This window comes from Acipenser ruthenus, chromosome 22 (assembly GCF_902713425.1).
Source record: "Acipenser ruthenus chromosome 22, fAciRut3.2 maternal haplotype, whole genome shotgun sequence".
In the NCBI taxonomy this organism is placed as follows: domain Eukaryota; kingdom Metazoa; phylum Chordata; class Actinopteri; order Acipenseriformes; family Acipenseridae; genus Acipenser; species Acipenser ruthenus.
The window spans coordinates 22576401-22595491 of record NC_081210.1 but is presented as its reverse complement, the minus strand read 5'-3'; the positions used below and the strand labels follow the sequence as shown (position 1 = coordinate 22595491).

The window sequence follows — 19091 nt, the reverse complement described above, 5'->3', positions numbered from 1 at the left end:
TATTATAGTAAGCACTGACTACAGTGTAAGTGGACTTATACATTTGAACATTTGAACCCTACCCCCCCCCCCCCCCAAAAAAAAAATAGAAAAAAACAAGACCAAGAGTTTTGTAGATTTACAGTATATATAGCAGAATATAGAAATACTATTATTTATTTATTAGCAGACGCTCTTACCCAGGGTGACTTAAAATTGTTACAAGATATCACATTATTTTTACATACAATTACATTATTTTTTACACATTATTTTTACATACAATTACCCATTTATCAGTTGGGTTTTTACTGGAGCGATCTAGGTAAAGTACCTTGCTCAAGAGTACAGCAGCAGTGTCCCCCACCTGGGATTGAACCCACAACCCTCTGGTCAGGAGGCCAGAGACCTAACCACTACTAGTAGTGATTAACATACTCCAGCATATTCAATGACAAACGTTTCTGTTAGGTCATCCATCAACAGTCCAAAGCAACTTTGACCATTGTTCCATAGTCCAATTCATGTGTTCTTGTTCATATTTTAGCCCTTTAGTCTTGTTCCCCTTTCTTAACAGAGGTATTCTTACTGCAACACACCCTTTAAGTCCTGATTTCAAGAGTGACCTTCGTACTGTTGATTTGATGGACAAGGACACCTGTGCCTTCTGCAAGTTCTGCTGTCAATTCAACGCTTATATTCTTTCTATTCCTTAAGGATATTATCTTCAAGTATTGCTCATCATTGTTAGACAGCTTTTTGGGTCTTCCAGTCCTGGGTTTGTCAATTACAGATGACGTTTCTCTGTACTTGTTGATTATGCTTCGGATACCACACCTTGAAAATTGAGTGATGTGAGCTATTTCACTCAATGTTTTTCCTTCTTTATGCAAGTCAAGGTTGTTATAATAGTAGAAAACAGTGCAAATACTGCACAAGGTGGCGATGTTTCCCTACTAATACAGCTTAGTTTAGTCCTGTGTATAGTTTGATCTTTCTAGATTCATTATGTAGAAGATTTTATCTAATTAAAGTAACTTTGACTCGGCTAATAATAGATCACTTTAACATGAACGTCTTTTAGTATCAGATATATATTTTGAAAATGAAAATATATATTTTCTTTAAAACTGCACAGGTGAGACCTAAATAGAGTATGGAACTGCATGACAAGTAAGGAATATGGAATTATTTCATTAGCTATAACCCCTATAAACAAATGTTAACAGAGAAATACTTTCCTTCCCTGCTTAGCATTGTTATATATAATGTGTGTGTGTGTGTGTGTTCCAATTTTATAGGCTATATATTTTATTGCTCACAGAATTAAAACATGTCACCGTGATCTAGTCATTTACATCACTGTTGCCATGTGACATAGCCTTTCTTTGAGGAATTATGCACATTCACTTTAGCCAATGGGAACCATTTGTTTAATTATACAGCTTAAATGTACACAGACAGCTTCTACAATGTAAATTGTACACTTCCTGATCATCTTGTGCTGCTTCATCCTGGAAATTACACCAAACACTTCACTGAATCCCATGTGAAAACGTTGCTGCAAATTTACATCTGACATAACCAAACCACAACCTATCAGCAACCTTGTGTGCTGGCTGGGTATTCCTGTAACACATTCTAACAAATAAATCAATGTGCCACAAAATCTTCCCTTTGTACAATGTACGCTTTGTTATTTTTTTTATAATTTAATGGCAAATAGTATACACTACCACTTAACATTAAATGAAAATACTACGCAGTTCCATGGTGGATTATTATTCGGGCCCGCTGAGTTCAGAAAAGCGAATCATTTTTTATTTTTTTAATTATATATCCCTGGCTGCATGCTGAGGTCCTCCGACTCTGGCATGCTTGTTATCCCCAAGCAAAAGTGCACCACACTTGGAGAACGCTCGTTTAGCTTCATGGCTCCGACTCTGGAATTCTCTCCCAGCTTTGGTGCGTGGTGCTCCCACCGTCGCTCGCTTTAAATCCACTCTCAAGACCCACCTGTTCTCTCTGATATCTGCTATTAGCTGCTGTGTTGCTGCTACTATTTAATTTATTATGCTACTATCATGTATTCTGCACTTTCCACTGTATTTAATGTATTATGCTTTATTATTATTATTATTATTATTATTATTATTATTATTATTATTATTATTATTATTACTGTATATCATGTATTATGCATTTCTCTGTATTTAAAGTATTATGGATGTTCTTGTTGTTACTGCATCTTGTAAAGCGCTTTATGATGGTGAGCCACTAAGGCGCTATATAAAATAAAGATTGATTGATTGATTGATCGATTGATTGATTCGAACTTCAGCCCAAACCTTTACCTGTAGGGGATGCGGGTCTTAAAATGTTAGTTGGCCTATTGCAGCGCACTGCACGCATGCCTGCCACAGGCCTCCCCTGGGTCCTAAACCCTGCTATGTATGACTTTTGTGGACATTAAAGGTTTGCTGACATATGGGGGTTTAACAGTAGAGTTTTGAGCAAAATACGGGAGAAAATCTGTCCCGGGAGATGTCCAGTAGAAGGCTAAAAAAATACGGGAGACTCCCGGTGAATACGGGAGAGTTGACAGGTCTTCTAATTTAAGAACCGGCTAGTAAACACTTTCTTTTATTTCGACTTCGGTTGCCAGTATGTGTTGCACCCCTGCACTTGGTTCGCAGCATCGTTCTTATTCCAGGTTCACTCTTGTTTCGGACCAGCTTCCTTCGATACATTTGGGTCATTAGTTTAACAGGCGCGACAACAGACTGAACCAAAAGAGCACCCTGTATACGCTTGTTGTATTTGCTCATCATTTTGCATGATACAGGAATCAGATTTCGAGGTTAATTACAATTTCGACAATAATATTTGGATATAATGTCCTACACACAAGTGTAAAAACGTCTGCACACAAAACTAATTAAAGTGCAAATATTGACAGGAAATAAAAAAATACAGGACAGTACCCTGAAGATAATGATGCCATCTGTATCCGTTCCGCAGCAGAGGAAACTGTATTTTAACAAAAGGAGATTTTCTCTTTAAGGTCCTCCTCACACCGCCCACGTGAAACAAACCTTCTCAACTCTCCTCCCCAATCTCCCTGCGCCCACGGTGCTGTGTGCATGATCTGAGAGTGGAAAAATAATCCTTGCTAGTACACCGCCTTCTGAATTCTCCCTCTCCTGGCGGAAAGCAACCGAGCAGAGCAACCGCTACCCCGCTTTCGGTTCGGACATGGTCCCCGGGATCCGGAGATGAGGCTCCGAAATGGCACCTTCCTGACTGTCTTCTTGTTCTGTCTTTGCGGCTTCATCTCGATTTCCTGGTACACTGCATTCAGCAACCCGAAAGGTAAACGTTTCTCAAGATGGAATATTTACAAATGCGTTTTGTGTGAGCGGTATGTTATAATACTAATAATAATTCATATTTATTTCAGCGTTTTTCAAAGCAGTTGTTTTACGTTTCCTTTGTGGTTGAGTTATCTATATAGGCTACTTGTCTCGAGTGTCTTTTATTGTACAGTTTACCTTGGTCATTGTATTTCATATGCAGCATGACTATGACTTGATCAATTTATTATCTTGTGTTAATATAATTTCAGTTACATTAGCCGGAATACAAGTGCTGTATTAGTGCGTCTCAATTTGGGTCTTAAAGCTATTTTATTGGGTAAGCCTACTCGATATATCATCCCTTTTTTGCCATTATGGTACCTGTAGTGTATAGCGCAGTGGATCAGTAGAAACACTTTAACTGCATTGTGTGTAACTGTTTGATTGAGGCTTTAATGGGTAGGCTAATTGCTGTTTCGTTGTTATGTTATTTAAAGGGTAATTTAACTTTCCTTTTTAAAACCAGAGAAAGGAAATGTAACCCCTTGTATTAAGAATCATTGTAACCTAAAGCGAACAAGATGATTAATTATATAGCCATGGATAGTGTTTAGAACAGAGGGCTCTAGTTGTTCCGCTGTCAATCACGCTCTCGGTAAATAAACCTGATACAAATCAATTCAATTTCCATCGAGTAGATGTGTGGGCCCTTGTGGAATTTCCAATAGCTTTTTCGACCACTTGACAGATCTCTGTAGTATGCTGGCATGTGCATTTCTGCCGTTTAGCCAAAGACCCAGTAAAGAGTCTAGTAATGTCTACATTTTTTTTTTTTTTTTTAGTAAATATTGTGCTTTGTGCAGTTATTTTGCTAACTAGTCAATTTCGTTAACAATTAATCTATTTTACAAAGACGCAGGGGGACAAAGGCCGTTACCAGTTTAATAATCTATGCATAATTGCAAAGGCATGGACCACGTTAAAACAAAACGGGTGTTTGTGCAACGGAATTAACTATTTTGATTAAGAGACATATTCTTTGAGTGACTAAGGAATTGCACAGCAGCCGAGTCTTTCTTTCAGAAAGTATGCATTTACAATTTCTTTCATAATTGTGGGCCACTTTGACGCAGAACATAAGCTATCATTTAAATGTATTAGAAGTGCCGTTTATAGTGGCAGTTAACTAGTCACCATTCAGAAATCAATTGAGAGTGGTGATACAGTATCAGACAATCAAACTGTATTGTTACAGAAAAAGACTAGACAGAGTTGAACTGAAAACGAACAGTAATTGTTTAACGTTCTTTATTTGGTGGTGGTCAGCAGAAGACAGCTTGTCGGATATACCAGACTTATTACTGTATTGTCTGGCGCTGCGGTGCATAGAATCTTAGATATCTCACTTTTCTAAACCTTTCCAGAATCTACACCAGCATGCAATTCAATTATCCAATCCGACAGACTGCTCTATAAAGACAGGTCAAAAGATTTCGACCTTGCACAGATGTATTGGAATTCTGCAGGAAAAGGTGGAGAAGTTATTCATTGTTCTGAAGAATTTTGAGTTAGGTATTTCACCAAAATCCAGCTGTTAGTTTTGCAAAGTATATTATTGGAATTTAACCCTGCAGTACATTAAAGCCCAGGTAGTTCCACAATGCTTGTCTCATTGCACAAAATGGATACTTCTTTGTTTGCAAAGGCACATAGTGTTTATTCCAAACTATAGCAATCAATAAAACATTCTTTATACTGTAGGTTTTGAGGTAAACTTCCTTCGCTCACCAGTCAGTCTTGTATTGGTGATCCAATGTAATGTTTTCAACTGTGTCCCATCGTCCCCTCAGTCCCCCTGCCCCCTTCTTACTACAGCACTTCTGTACTTTTTTATTTTTTTAATATCCTTTTTGTATTGTAGAAGTGGATATTAGATTTGAGTTCATGTTTCTGTTAATGTCCTTCCCTTGGTCAGAAGGTGGGCAGCCTCATATTGGCTTTCCTTTGGTTAAACAGCTCAATAGATGACAGATTCTCACTGCGCTGTGATTGTCCTGGGACTGGGGCTGACAAACCGGAGCTCATGGAAATCGGAGCTGAATCGGCTATATTCAGAACTGCTAGGGCACTTCCATTGTCTGTTAAGGAAATGTAAAGTGAGGCCTGCATGTACCTCGAGGCAGTGTCAGGGAATTGGATACGCCATGAAATGTGTAGCGAGGGGGAGGCAAAGAGCAGTCTGTGTCAAGGTATCCAACCCAGTAATAGCATGTTTGGTCTCAAACCCTCCCAGATAGCTTCAGCTTTTTTATATTTTATATGACAATGAGGCTGGTAGCCACAACACAATGCTTTCAAAATAGAGTTCCCAAATATTAACGACATAACCATTGTAGAACCAAAAACAGGAAACAAGTTAAATTAAAAACCTTGCTTAACCATTTTCTTTTCCTAGTGCTCTGCCAGTTGACATTTTTTTAAAAAAAATATTTGATTTCTTTTTATGGTATGCTCGAATTAATTCCAGTGCAACCATTTGACCCTTTACCCACTAGCCTTTGAAACAGATGCAGTGCAGCGCCTGAATTGAGTGTTCATTAGCAAGGTGTCTCTCTTCATCTTCTCATCTCATCTTCTGAGTTAGTTCATTATGATTTAAATGTCCACAATGGTCTAAAGTTGTTCTGCAGTGGACAGCAGCACAATCATAAAACCATCTTAAAACGTGCCTGTCTGTCAACATTTTTACCTTCCAGGTGCTTTTGCTGAGTGTGTGGCTGCAGCCAGTGCTTTGAAATAATTCACAAATTGTATTCCTATGTAAGTGAAAGTTGTGTCCTGGCCCTCCAATGCCTTTGCCTCACAGCTCTCTGGAGTCAGTAGTTAGTTTAGGGTTCAATTGTCCCATCTGTCCACTTTTCTGCAGGAATACATGTAATAATGTACTTGCTTGTAGTGCGGTATCATTTTCAGCATTGGAGCAGTAGATGGAGATTTTCCATGCATCTCATTTAAAAAATACAGATATTCACTGTAGTTTTTATCTTGCAGGTGACCTATAGAATGAGAGTCAGGAAACCATGAAAATGGGATGAACTAATAAAAGTGAGCCGTGATTTAGTCAAGGTATGGCTCATGACATTGGAAATGGACCCCAGAATAAATTCAGACATGGATTACAGCATAGATGGCCAGTGTCTCGTAAGGGTGCTGTCCGATGCAGCCTTGGTCAAAAAGGGCTTCAAAACCTCCAAATAACAGATAGTACGTTCCCGTGTGTGTTTACAGACACAGTTTAAATTATTGAACTAATTTATCTTGGCTAGCTTTCTGATTGGCCTACTGTTATTGTAAATGTGTATTATATTGTCTGGGGACCTTTCTAGTCTTAAGCACTTTTCAAAAACATGTTCTAATAGCAATAACTTACAAGAGAGTAAGACAGGGCCTCAGGTTCTTATTTAAACTCAATAGTGTCTCCATGTACATCCTTCCTGAAGGAAGCAAGCTGCTCCTTGGCTAAATCTCTTTCACTAAAATATAAAATATATCAGCTTTCACTGTTCTGGGCATTTCCCAGCCCTAATCATAAACAATGCAATGTGCTGAATCATTTTCATTGTTGGAGCAGCCGATGGAGATTTTCCACGCACCTCATAACTCCTCAAGATGTGCACGGCTATCTCATGGTACCTCGCCGTCTCTCTTGTGCATGTTTCTTAATCTTTTTTTTGTGCGCAAGTGTCTTGGTAATGGGAATCAGCTGAAGACACCTTCCCTAGTGTGCAGGGATCCTGAAAATAACCCCTTTGTGTCCAGGCAGCCATGAATTATTAAAGCAAGTTCTACATTTTCTCTGCCTTTTAATGCAGCTAAAAACACAATCATAAAAAACAACAAGGAAGCCTCATTGAAAGGTGTGCGTATTCAGGAGTTTTAAATAAGTTCTGAGATCTGCAGGACTAGTCAAGACAAGAACACCAGGTCAACACCTTCATTTGTATCAATACAATATGGATTTTCTTTGAAATGCCTTGTATTTTTTGTTATAGTATTTTTTTTATGGTATCTTCCAAGACTGGTACAGTATCATGAATATTTTATTAATCTACAGTAGGCAGATTCCACATTGGTAATCAATCTCTTCAGGCATACCAAGTCATCTCAGCAGGGTTAAGGACCACGAAATGTTCTACCCCGATAAAACCACTGCTCCTCAACCCAAGCACCACCAACGAGTTGCGTTGTCTAAGTACTTTTCGGAGCAGCTGTACTTCATCACAAATATTCCTGAGATTTGGCTGCTATCTTTGTTCTCGTTACAGTTGGTGTTGAGAAAGAAGAAATTAAAGAGCTATAGGCAATGGTTGCTGAGAGCTGGTTGGCTGAAGAAGATATTATCTTTTTGACTGGCTAGCATCCTGAAGACACATGCCAGCAGGCCCTTGTCAGAAGCTTAAGTCTGGACAAGTCTGAAGAGCATCCCCATTGATAATATGGTGTGTTTGCAGTGCCACAAAACCCTCCATTCACTGCTCATGAAGAGTGGCATTCATCCCTCTCCTTCTGCACGTCTGGTGGGGAGCTACAAAATCACTTCAGTGGGCCAGATTTGGCTTATTGTAGGCAACAGCATAGGGAACATGATTACTCATGGATACAAACATGAGTAATGGACAGAGACCCACAGCAGTCAAACAGAGATAATATAGTAACAGTTCATCTTGAGTAGGGGTTCCATTGTCAAGTTTGACATTTTTTACAGGCACCCATAAACAAACTCAGGTTTTTGTTTCAACTTTGCATCGTTGCTTCTGATCTGCCTGGAGCGATCCCGGTGGATGTGGACTATTTCAAGATGAATTAAATCTTTATTGAATGACACTTTTGTGTTACCAGGCTAGCCCCAATACTAAACTGTTAACTAATGACAGATCTTGTTTTCTTTGAAAGTAGCATCTGTTTAAATCAGCTGCAGACTGCATTTTTTTTGCAGATCTGTAGTTTTCTACCCACTTTTTTTATTTAATTGTTTTCTGTTCCCTGGCTGTGATGAATGTTGATTTGGTTTTCAGCCACAGTGCGAATTAATTCAGTAAAAAGATTGCAGTGGCAATAAGGGAACCAGTGCCTCTACGCATAATAACTGCACTCCTGCTTTTCTTTGGGAATTAGTATATATCACTGAGGATGCAGAAGAAAGTCTTCAGGGAAAAGGGTGATCTATTTTGTTCAACGAATCAGTGTATTACACAGCATATAGATTCCAAGTGATCAACATACTGTACAATATGACCATGCGTCATTGTAGAACCCCAGGGGTCTTTCCATTTAAAAGATAGAAATCATCAAGTCTTCATAGTGTAAATATTTAATTCGGAAAGCCCTCTTGGGAAACATGTTGCTTTTCGGCGTGCACGTAGACAGGAAGGCAGTTCATTTAACCGCTGATGACAGACTCGAAACCCTAACCCGAACCCTAACCCTAACCCTAACCCTAACCTTTAGCTGAAATCTTTGTAGATCAGAACCAGCTTCAGCAGGCTTGACTGTGGTTCGCACCTGTGATCAAAATCAGCATTATAATTAGCAAAGCAACTCCTGCATAAACAAAGGTCATTCGCCCAAGGTCACTCTTTGAAAATCATGAAAAACCAGTTTCTTATCAAGCCCTGTTAGAGGTCTGTAGTGTTGAATGAGTTGTTATCATGGATAACAATCTGGTACTATGCAGGTGATATTCAAATGTAAAGAGAAAGTGAGATTTGAAAGTTGTTCCAGGAAGGCAGGGTACCCAGTGCTGTGAACTGATCCCACTGCCTGCTACTTGGCTTCATATGTTTTTAACTGGAGGAAAACAATGTACAAAAACATCACAGTATAGTACCAAGTACTGCCCACTTATGCCAATGGGCCTAATGCCCAGAATGCACTTAGTCACTGGATCCCAATGCAATACTGTTTAAAGCTGCTTTTTAATTGGCTTACCCAGTTCTTATCCTCAGTACACACACACACACAGCCAACAGAAGCAAAACTGGACAGCTCCTGAATCTAATCTCGCTATACATATCCACCGAACGGTCAATCCTTGTTCAACACCATTGCCAGGTAATGACAATAACCAGCAAATGCTTGTAAAACCTAGGCTGCATTAAAATACATTGGCAGCCTCTCCACGCAACAATCTGCCACAAGTGCACACGAGACATGACAGCAACACCAACGTTAACAAAGGCAAAGAATTTCAATTGTAAAAACACTTCTTATTTGCATCTTTATCTTGTAGGACAGATGGGTTTGAAGTAGCAGCATAAGCATTGTGTAGGGCTGCAGTGTTTACACAGCTGTAATGCTTATTGTGTGGCTCGAGTGATGGTGTCTGCTACTTGTTTCTAGAACTCTTGGAGATACAGCGGCTGCCAGTAAATTAAATCATACATATTGCAGGTCCCATGATAGCTTTCAGTTACTGACGCACAATACACTCTGCATACTTTCCACAGGACTTTAACTACAAATATCATTTATTTATGCATACTACCATCATGTTTTATAACAGCAATATGAAATCCCCAAAGCATTCATTATGATTTATATCTAACCCCCAGTACTGTACAAAACACAGTAGATTGTATAGGACCCTGGGTCGCAATGGAATATAATAGGATACACAAGAAACAAAGAATAAAGTACACTCTTGGCATCCTTTTTTGATGATATAAACAATTTCACATTATTTTTAATAGGAAGACGAGAAAGCACTAAATGAAAATGTGCCAACATGGGGAATTGTAAAAATGTACACACACAAGTGTTACATAGGAAGGTTATGGATCTGCATCCTGTGTTTGCTCCAGCTACTATGTTATTTACTGCGTGTCATGTATGTAAAAAGTCACCATGATTTACTATGGGCTCCCCAGGGTCTTACCTAGCAAAGGCACCACTGCAGGAGCCATGCAGTTTAGAACTTGAAGGTTCCAATACCTGTTGCACAATAGGGAGCTTTCCTGCAGGCTATTGAAGAAAACCAACTGGGGCTGGTTCTCCCTGCAAAGCCACAGTGTACCCTTGTATTAATCCAACATTATGTCTTATCTTTAAGTAACCCTTCTCCTGTGTTGCCTCCAGTCGGTGTATTCTGATGAAAGTAGTCCTAACAAAAGGGGAAATCTGCAGTACCGTTTGCTTTCCAGGTTTGTTACTGTACAGTTTTTAGCCAGGGTTGCCCTTGTGTCTGAAATGTTTGCTCAGGTATCTAATCTACTACATGTTTTGTAAGATCTTGTAAGTACAAATTTGAACCTTTGCTTACAGCAAACAGTCTGAAACACTGCTTTTCTGCAGAAAGTGCTTTGAGGAATTTCTTATCCAGAAAGCAGATTAAGCATGGTTCCTTGAGTAGCACATTGATTTGCCTTGTTCTGTTTTGAATAGTGCCGTTCTCATTCAACTCACAATTAAAAGTCATCATTTCAGTCCCCAAGGTCATATGCACCTGCTGTAAAGTATAAGCGAGTGCTTGTGAAGGTTGGTAGTAGCTAACCCTTTGTGGTCCTTTCCTCCTGGTTTTAAACCCTGTGTGCTCAATTGTACCCTGTTTTTCTGCCCCATTTGAAATGGCTTGATAGCATCATGAAGAAACTTGTAAGTGGCCAGTCACCCCACAGGTTCAGGCAGCGATTTCCCAGGCTTGGCCCTCGTCTTTAGGATTCCCTAGCTTGGTAAAAGCTGTTGCTTGGGTTTGGTGGGTGTAAAGAGGTGATCAGCTTGGCAACGGGCCCATTCGTCTTCAGTCCTCCTGATCGGTAATTATCATTTGTATAGGGGCATTTCAAATTGGGTTGGAAAAAGGATAACATTGATTAGCAATTGATCAAAAATAAATACACAATAAAAGGTGTACATAGTTTTAAATTATAGCGACTTGTGCTTTTTTCAGTCTGTTTACTTGTTCTCAAAATAAAAGTGCATTCAGTGCTGTATCTGTCGTTTCTAGTGAGATGGCATGCTCTACCAGAGCTGACCCCAGGGTCTGGCTCACTTTATTGCCTTCAGGGACCGCATTTCACTTACTGCTGCAAAACAGGCAATTATAGTGCTGTGTGGGAAGCACCACCTGGTTATTTTGATAAGAGCCACAAGTGTTTTTTCTGAGTCCGAGAAGCCATGCAATGACGCTCTGGGGTCGGACTCCCACATCGCTGTAGGAAGAGTTGAAATAATTGAACTGGTACCTACAATGTAGGAGACTGTGTGATCCAGTGGTGGAAAGTAGCCAAAAAATGGGAGGCAAAAAAAGGCATAGGGTTAAGGGTCCCCTTAAGCCCCCAGCAGCAGTAGAATCATATTATTGTATTCTGTCTGACAACACTTTTAACGTTTTATCCCAAAACGTCTGTTAAACACATTTTTTCCACTAGCCAGCATGGAAAAGAAAACAGAAGCCCGTCGTAGTTTATTCTAATAAATGTAACTGTTACACACTGCCAGTGTATGTTTAAAATTCACTGTATACAACATTTAATATAGCTTTTAGATTTCAAAACCATGTCACTTTATCATATTTTGCATAAAATATTTTCTAAACAAATTTCTTAAAAGCAGAAGGAAGACAGACAAAAATCAAGCACATCCTATCGGCTTCATTTACTACATTTAAATAAATAAATGGCCAACAAAATATTTCTATACTGTTCTGTACATGTGATATTTAACAAAAAAGGAAGCAATTCAGCCATACTTTAATCCCGGCGCAAGGTACATTACAATTAGAATAAAGAAACAGTACTCTTAATTTATATATATATATATATATATATATATATATATATATATATATATATATAAATTTTAAAAGTATTAAAATTTAGATGAATCAATCTGTATGCATTCGCTAAGTCCTTTCACTCTCATCAGTATTAGAATCCGAGGTCATCAATGTGGGAGGGCACACGTCTGGTGATTGGCTAAAACAGGCAAAAGGGGAAGGGAAGGCGGCATGCCCCCTTTGGCTATTTTTTTAGATGGCTTTACTCAGCGTTCCATGCAAGCCAGCTGAAGAATATGATTGGCTAATAGACGTACTAATCATAACTACAGAGGGGACAACGGCACATCTGCCTCCTCCAAACGTACAGCAGTGACTGAGTGGAGAATTTGGATCAGGCGTCTGCGTCTGCATTAAAGCTATGTGCTTATTGTTATAGGAGATATAAATAAATATATGAAACGGCTTATTTATTTCAAGATTGAGTAGGCAGTGCCTCCCCTGACAAGCCGTCACTGCTGTGATCATCTGCTCTACAGCAGATTTCATTTTAATTAGCTTCTGCTTTGCCTCCTCCATACCTGATAGATGCTTTCTTAAATACCCATCTGGGTTTCCAATTTTACAGAGAGCGTTGCAGCAGAAAGAGTAGAAATGTACCATTCAAAGACAGAATGAATTGATAAGGAGTCCAAGTCAAAGCACCTTGCTGAAATGCTTAGTATAAATATGCTGACAGTATACCCAGCGTACGTACACTTTCAAAATACACCTCTCAGTCATTCCGTGAGGCTACTTTTTATTCTGCAAGGGCACTTTTGACAACCTGTGGTGTTTTTAATTTGTTTCTTCTTCTTAACATCCCTCGCTCATTACAACCTTCAAACGAACCTGTAGTCTTGCCATTAACAATTATTGCTTGAGGCGACCCCATGCTGTCGGGCAGCTGCAAGCAGCCTTTCTTTTCTGTGCAGCAGCCTGGAGTGTCAGGGTGTACCTCATTTCTCAGTCCTTTAGTGTAAGCCTCCTGGTTTGCAGTGATCTGTGGTTTTTCCAGTCGGCTGTTGTCTGTGACAATATTAGGCAGCAGTTGATAATGCATATGAAACCTCTCCTTACAGGACTCCTCATTAATGAGCTGCCACTCCAGATCTCATTTTACTCTTTTTGAAGGAGGAGGCACAGTGACAGCGATTGGAGCTGAATTGTACCTCTTATAGGGGTCAGCAGGCTTCATATTGCCAGGCATCAGGGACACTGAAGCATGGTGCAGTTTAATTCCTTTTGTGGATAGGCAGCAGATCTGTGTATATGCTCCTCTGAATTTTAAATACCATATGCAAGCATGAATATGTGTAGAATAACATGGTATCAGTTTGATATTCACTTGCAGAAGCCATATTGCTGGCACCAAACTGGTGTTTTTAAAAGGACCCATCTGGAGCCAAAAATGCATTGGCATTATACAGTTGATTTAACATTCATGATAAGCTGCCTTTTTTTGTGCCTCATAAATATTTACCCAGGAACTTTGTTTCTCCTGGCTCTCTTAACATCGTGCTTGTATGGTGTCTTAATGAGGGTTTCACACTATCTTGTTGGCTTCAAACACAGATGGTGGGAGATCAGCTGAACCCAGACAGTAGAGAAGCCCATGTCCAGAGTAAGTTTGACGCTTTGTTTTTTCTTCCAGGTAGTACAGCAGCACAGGGGCATTGGCGTTGTGAACAGGCCTGTTTACCAGCCAGAGTAGCTCTTGTAAATGTGTGTGAATACCACTAAAATGTCTGCGGGTACTTTTACTGGCACTGTGTGAAGTGGTCTGAGCTTGCACTTTCACACTTGTAGACAGTAACCTCGGCTCATACAAACTTGGTTGCATATTTCAAAGAATTCCCATTGCCCATTCTGGAATCGGGACCCTTTTGTAGACAGGGCTTCATTCTCAATGCTGGTGAAATAAATAATGGGTTTGGATAGTGTAATACTCCCTTACAAAGTGTAGTCACTATACCCGTGCAAGAATGGAACATTCTAAATTGTATAATTAATTGTTTAGTGATATCGGTTAATTAAATGATTGTTTGACCTTTTAAAAGCACAATGGGGGAAATGTGTGGCTGAGGGAGGATTGGAGGGGATTGAAGTGAGGGAGAAAGAAAGAAAGAAACTGACTTAAAACAAATAAATAACTTGTTTGTTTTTGGTTGGTGTAAACAGGTTTAGTCTGTCCCTATTTAGACAGTCTAAACCTGCTAGGTAAGGTGGGTTAGGGTTTTTAAAAAAAAAAAATTTAATTTCATTTTTGGATTGGTTTTGAAAAAATAAACACAGGCAACAGCGTTTCCATCCATCCTGGTGTTTTGACTTTTTATTATTTAAAGAAAGAAGATGGTGTTGGCGAGAGCTGCCATCTTAATCACTACGAAAAAGGGGCAAGTTATTTACTATATAAGCCTGTGGCTTCGGGCGTTACAGCCCTCTCTCTCTCTCTCTCTCTCTCTCTCTCGTGACTATGCATCATTATGCTTCGACACATTCTGATTGCCCATGCCTTGACAAATTAGAATTTTTTTTAATAATTCATATATAGTGACAATTTATATTGCCTGTTTTACCTATTGGACACTTCACAGGTAAATTGAAAAGCTGTGTTTTTAAAAGTGGTTCTGACATTTTTTATATCTAACTAAATAAGTTACCATGATGCCAATGTCTATAATGTTTTACTTTTTTTTTTTTTTTTCATGGTGTGTGTTGTTTATGAATTGCCTTTGCATATTTTCTGGTCAGTATAATCTAGACTTATACCATAGATTGGTTCATTACACCATGTTCACACACCCCTGCAATGCTGTTAACTACTGTAGTAAGTGAAATTAGATACTCCACTGCATACAGAGTGCGCGACTCAAACCAGAATACAGGCAAATTAAAGGCTGTGTTCGTAATATACAAGGAAATCATTCAATGTACTTAGCACTTCTTCCGAATATCCCTGTATCGTGAACTTCCTTTTTTATCTAGCCAGTCCACCTATAAAACAGTAATACCCTTGACATCGGGAATCGCCAAGGGCAGCAGTGTGGAGTAGTGGTTAGGGCTCTGGACTCTTGACCGGAGGGTCGTGGGTTCAATCCCTGGTGGGGACACTGCTGTTGTATCCTTGAGCAAGGTACTTTACCTAGATTTCTCCAGTAAAAACCCAACTGTATAAATGGGTAATTGTATGTACAAATAATGTGGTATCTTGTAACAATTGTAAGTCGCCCTGGATAAGGGCGTCAGCTAAGAAATAAATAATAATAATAATAATAATAATAATAATAATAATAATAATAATAATATTACCCAAACCTTTCAGTTATCGCTAATAATTCCCAAAGTGGCAGGGTATTGTTGGGGTTTATATATTGTGTTATGAGTCACCCAGTATGTTCAATCAGAAAGCTTAAACTACCAAAACCTTCTGTTTTTGGTTTGCACCTTTACCACACTTTTATCACAGACTCCTAGCCTTCTGTAGATGTTTGGTTTGCATTTGATTCTAATCTGATGAACTTCAAAACTATTTGTAACCTTTCCTTTTCTGTGCATGTATTACTTGTTTGTGAGGACCCTCTATATGTGCTTGTACTGGTTATGTTTACCTAACTCCTTTTGAGTGCTTCATACTACACTGTCCTTCCCCTCTTGATACCTCATTCAAATCTGGGGATGATAAGAGTTTCATGTCTGAGCTGAAGGTGAAAATTAAACTGGATGCCTTTCTGGTGTAAATCTGATCATACATTTGTAGGGATAGAAAGAAAAACACTCCAGTTTGTGTTTTACTATGACTTTAATCCCCAATGTTGCAGAGGTAACAAGCTCAGAGGAGTTAATTCATTATAAAACCTCACACTTCCAAAATAACATCTCAACTGGCATTTGGACAGAACTTTGAAAGATGCAAAGAATCAATGCTCTTCAAAATAAAATAAGTCTTTGGGAAACAGTCCTTTTATTATACTGTCTAAGCCTTGAGTAACAATACCCTGCCTAGAAAACAGCAATAGTTTCTTCTATCCATGGATCAGTCATTCTAAATTATTCAGAACTCTGTTGCCATTGTGTTTTTGTTTTTAAATCTTATTGATTTTATATTACAGTAGTTTGTGATTTATCTAATGTCTCCTGCAGTTCCGACCGCATGTTTCCTGATCTGGGCGGTGTACATCGAAGTAGACCTAAATCTCTGTTCTATTTCTAATTATTTGTAAATGTTCCCTCTATTTCTTAATTGGCACCGACAGCACTTCCGTTTCTTTGTCTTAACAAGTAAGAATCTCGGCACGTCGATGCACGTCGATGCATTGAATATACACTTCAGATTTTAGATGCTTAGAAAGATATGAAAGACAATTATATAATGATTAGGTTGAGAAACTAAAAGAGAACGATGGGGAATAAGGAGATACGTCTTTTGGTGCAAAATGAGTTGCCAGATCTTATTGTGTTTTATTTAAACATCCCTTTTTGATTGGTAGTACAAATATCTATTTTTACCTAATTGACAGATCTATCCAGATAAAGCACATTTGTTCCAAAAACTAAAAACTATTTGTCAACATAAAACTTTACTATATAAATAATGTTTTGCTTAAATAAACCTGTAAAATACTCTATACATAGCATTTTAGCTTACAGATCACATTTGCCTGGTTTTAGAACCACAGACAAATCATGGAACTCTGTATTTAATCCATTGTCATCCATAGTCCTGGTTAATGGGAGGGAGATTAATCAGAAAGGAATATATGGAATAGCTACTGTCTTTTGTTCTAGAACCAAAAGGTTCTGAGTTCAAATCTCAAGATCTCCTGTGCTAGTTTGCAGTAGTTGATGACCCCGCCCCCCCGCCCCCACCTAACTCTGTATGAATGCTGCTTCATGCTACCTACTCTTAATACAGAATGTATACAGAGAGTAATTCATTACAAGAGCCTCTAACTGCAGAGCACAATCAAATCATTCTGATTCATTGTGGTCACTCATTTGACAAGACTGGCAATTTAGAACAAGAGAGAAAAGTAGCCAGTAGAAATCAAAGCTCCAGTTACAACCAATATTTATTTATTTATGTATTTATTTATGTATTTATTTATTTTCTTGAATTTAGATCTTACTCTGACATTTGAGAAGCAAGCTAAGCAGGAGTCAGGCAATGAGCTGTTACCATGGCAACCAAGCTGTTCCCTTTTTATCTTCCCAAGTGACTAGGAAGCGCCTGACCTGTTGTCCTGTGTAAGAGATATGCTGTGCACAGACCATTGTCTGCTCTTATTCTTCATTAGAGAAACACTGTAATGCATCTACGGAAATCATTTTTACCAATAGGATTCTAATTTCTGCTGTTTGCCTCCGCTCTTCTTGCAGCTCAGAACACTTCTGCACAGACATTGACATTGTTTTGCTTGGTGATATACCTAGACGCTAGAGTAAACATGTTGTTTGTTTCACATTTTCCTTTGCTCCTACTTAATTATCTGATTTAAAATAGGCACCTCAGAGGGCAATCTCCCAAGAGTGGAACACAATCCACAGCTCCTGCAACAAGCGAACGCTTTGCACAAAGCAAAAATGGAAGGCTGGCCCTGGCTTCATATATGTAAAACATTTTATGTGTTTCTATTGTAACAAGTGGTCAGTGTGTTCTTGCAGGTTATTGATTTATGCTTATATTAAATGCCCTGGGAGATGCACACTTTGAATACTGTCTGTTGTGTAGAGAATATTATTTCAGTTGTGCTGAGGAGGGTACTGAATAACAGTTTTACATTCTAATAGATTAGGAGAAAGTTCAAAGTTTGGGGTAAAAGTGTGATTAACAGTAACAAGAATGGAAATAAACTCCCATTGCATAGCAGTCACTTTTTCCAGGTTTTGATACAAGCTTGATTAGCCTCAGTGTATAGGTAACAAGCTCAGGTATGTCTGATTTTAAACTCCAAGGAAAACCAGGACTGGATCAAACTGCTATGCAACTAGAATCTTATTTCCATCTCGGGGTTACAATTAGGTTTGTGTGTAGAGGATCCTGCAAGCGCTGATGTTTCTAGAGCATTTGCCTCCAGACAAAGCGATTAATTGTATTCATACGATTAACATCAGCACAGCAAGTGTTAATATTAATGCAAGCCGGCAGCCAGCCAGTTAAGTAAAAGCAATTATTTTCTAAAATGTGTTCTAATCAGGAGAGACTTCATGTAATAATCTTGTAATAATCTTCCAATCCCTTTAGAGCATTAAGGTGTATTTAATGATGCTTTAATGGGATGAGGTGTTACACTGTGAACTGCAGTACTGCAGCTGGTATTAAACCTCACAGATTAGGGAGGCGGGGGCTATCTGTAACACAGACACACACACAGGTACTGGACTGGAGCGGAGGAAGAGAGTTTGTGATTGCCTCTTCATATTACAAACCTGTAATGTTTACCATTTAAAGGGAAATACACAGGTAGCTTTAAATCCTTTAGAATTATTTGTTTTCCTGAGCAGTAACACTGTTCTGCATTTTAATGTTTTGATACATGTCTCAAAAATGATTGTGACTTGAATTTAAAATAACACATTCACTTAATCGTGTGGTATAAGCAGATACATAACAACTGGTGTGGTTATTGTGATTTATTAGAGTAAAACTGTAGCATACTTAAATCTGCGTTTTTGTTTCGTTCAGGATGTGAACCATTGGGCCTCGGGAATGAAGTAACAGTTCCCTTGGGACTAAAGCTGAACAATAGAAAGGAAATTGAACAGTTTTTTTATATATATAAAAGCAATTGCTTTTATCTAGTGCATGGCAGGTGTCCCTGTCCTAAAAACAAACTTCACAGCAGCTGTGAATTGTATAAATAACTCTCACATTTTCTCCATGCCAAGTTTAAACTCTCCTGTCCTTCACAAGCACCTCATAAAATGGCCAACACCATATCCAG

At 38.8% G+C, this 19091-nt stretch overlaps 1 protein-coding gene across 1 annotated transcript in view; it reads left to right on the top strand.

The window, feature by feature from the left end:
* The first annotated feature begins 2840 nt into the window (after positions 1-2840).
* The window catches only part of LOC117431558 (alpha-1,3-mannosyl-glycoprotein 4-beta-N-acetylglucosaminyltransferase B), a 57131-nt gene continuing 40880 nt past the window's right edge, over positions 2841-19091 (top strand). The window contains exon 1 of the mRNA XM_058996160.1: positions 2841-3351. Within this exon, the coding sequence (XP_058852143.1) occupies positions 3255-3351 (97 nt within the window). The 5' untranslated portion in view covers positions 2841-3254. The remainder of the gene's footprint in view (positions 3352-19091) is intronic.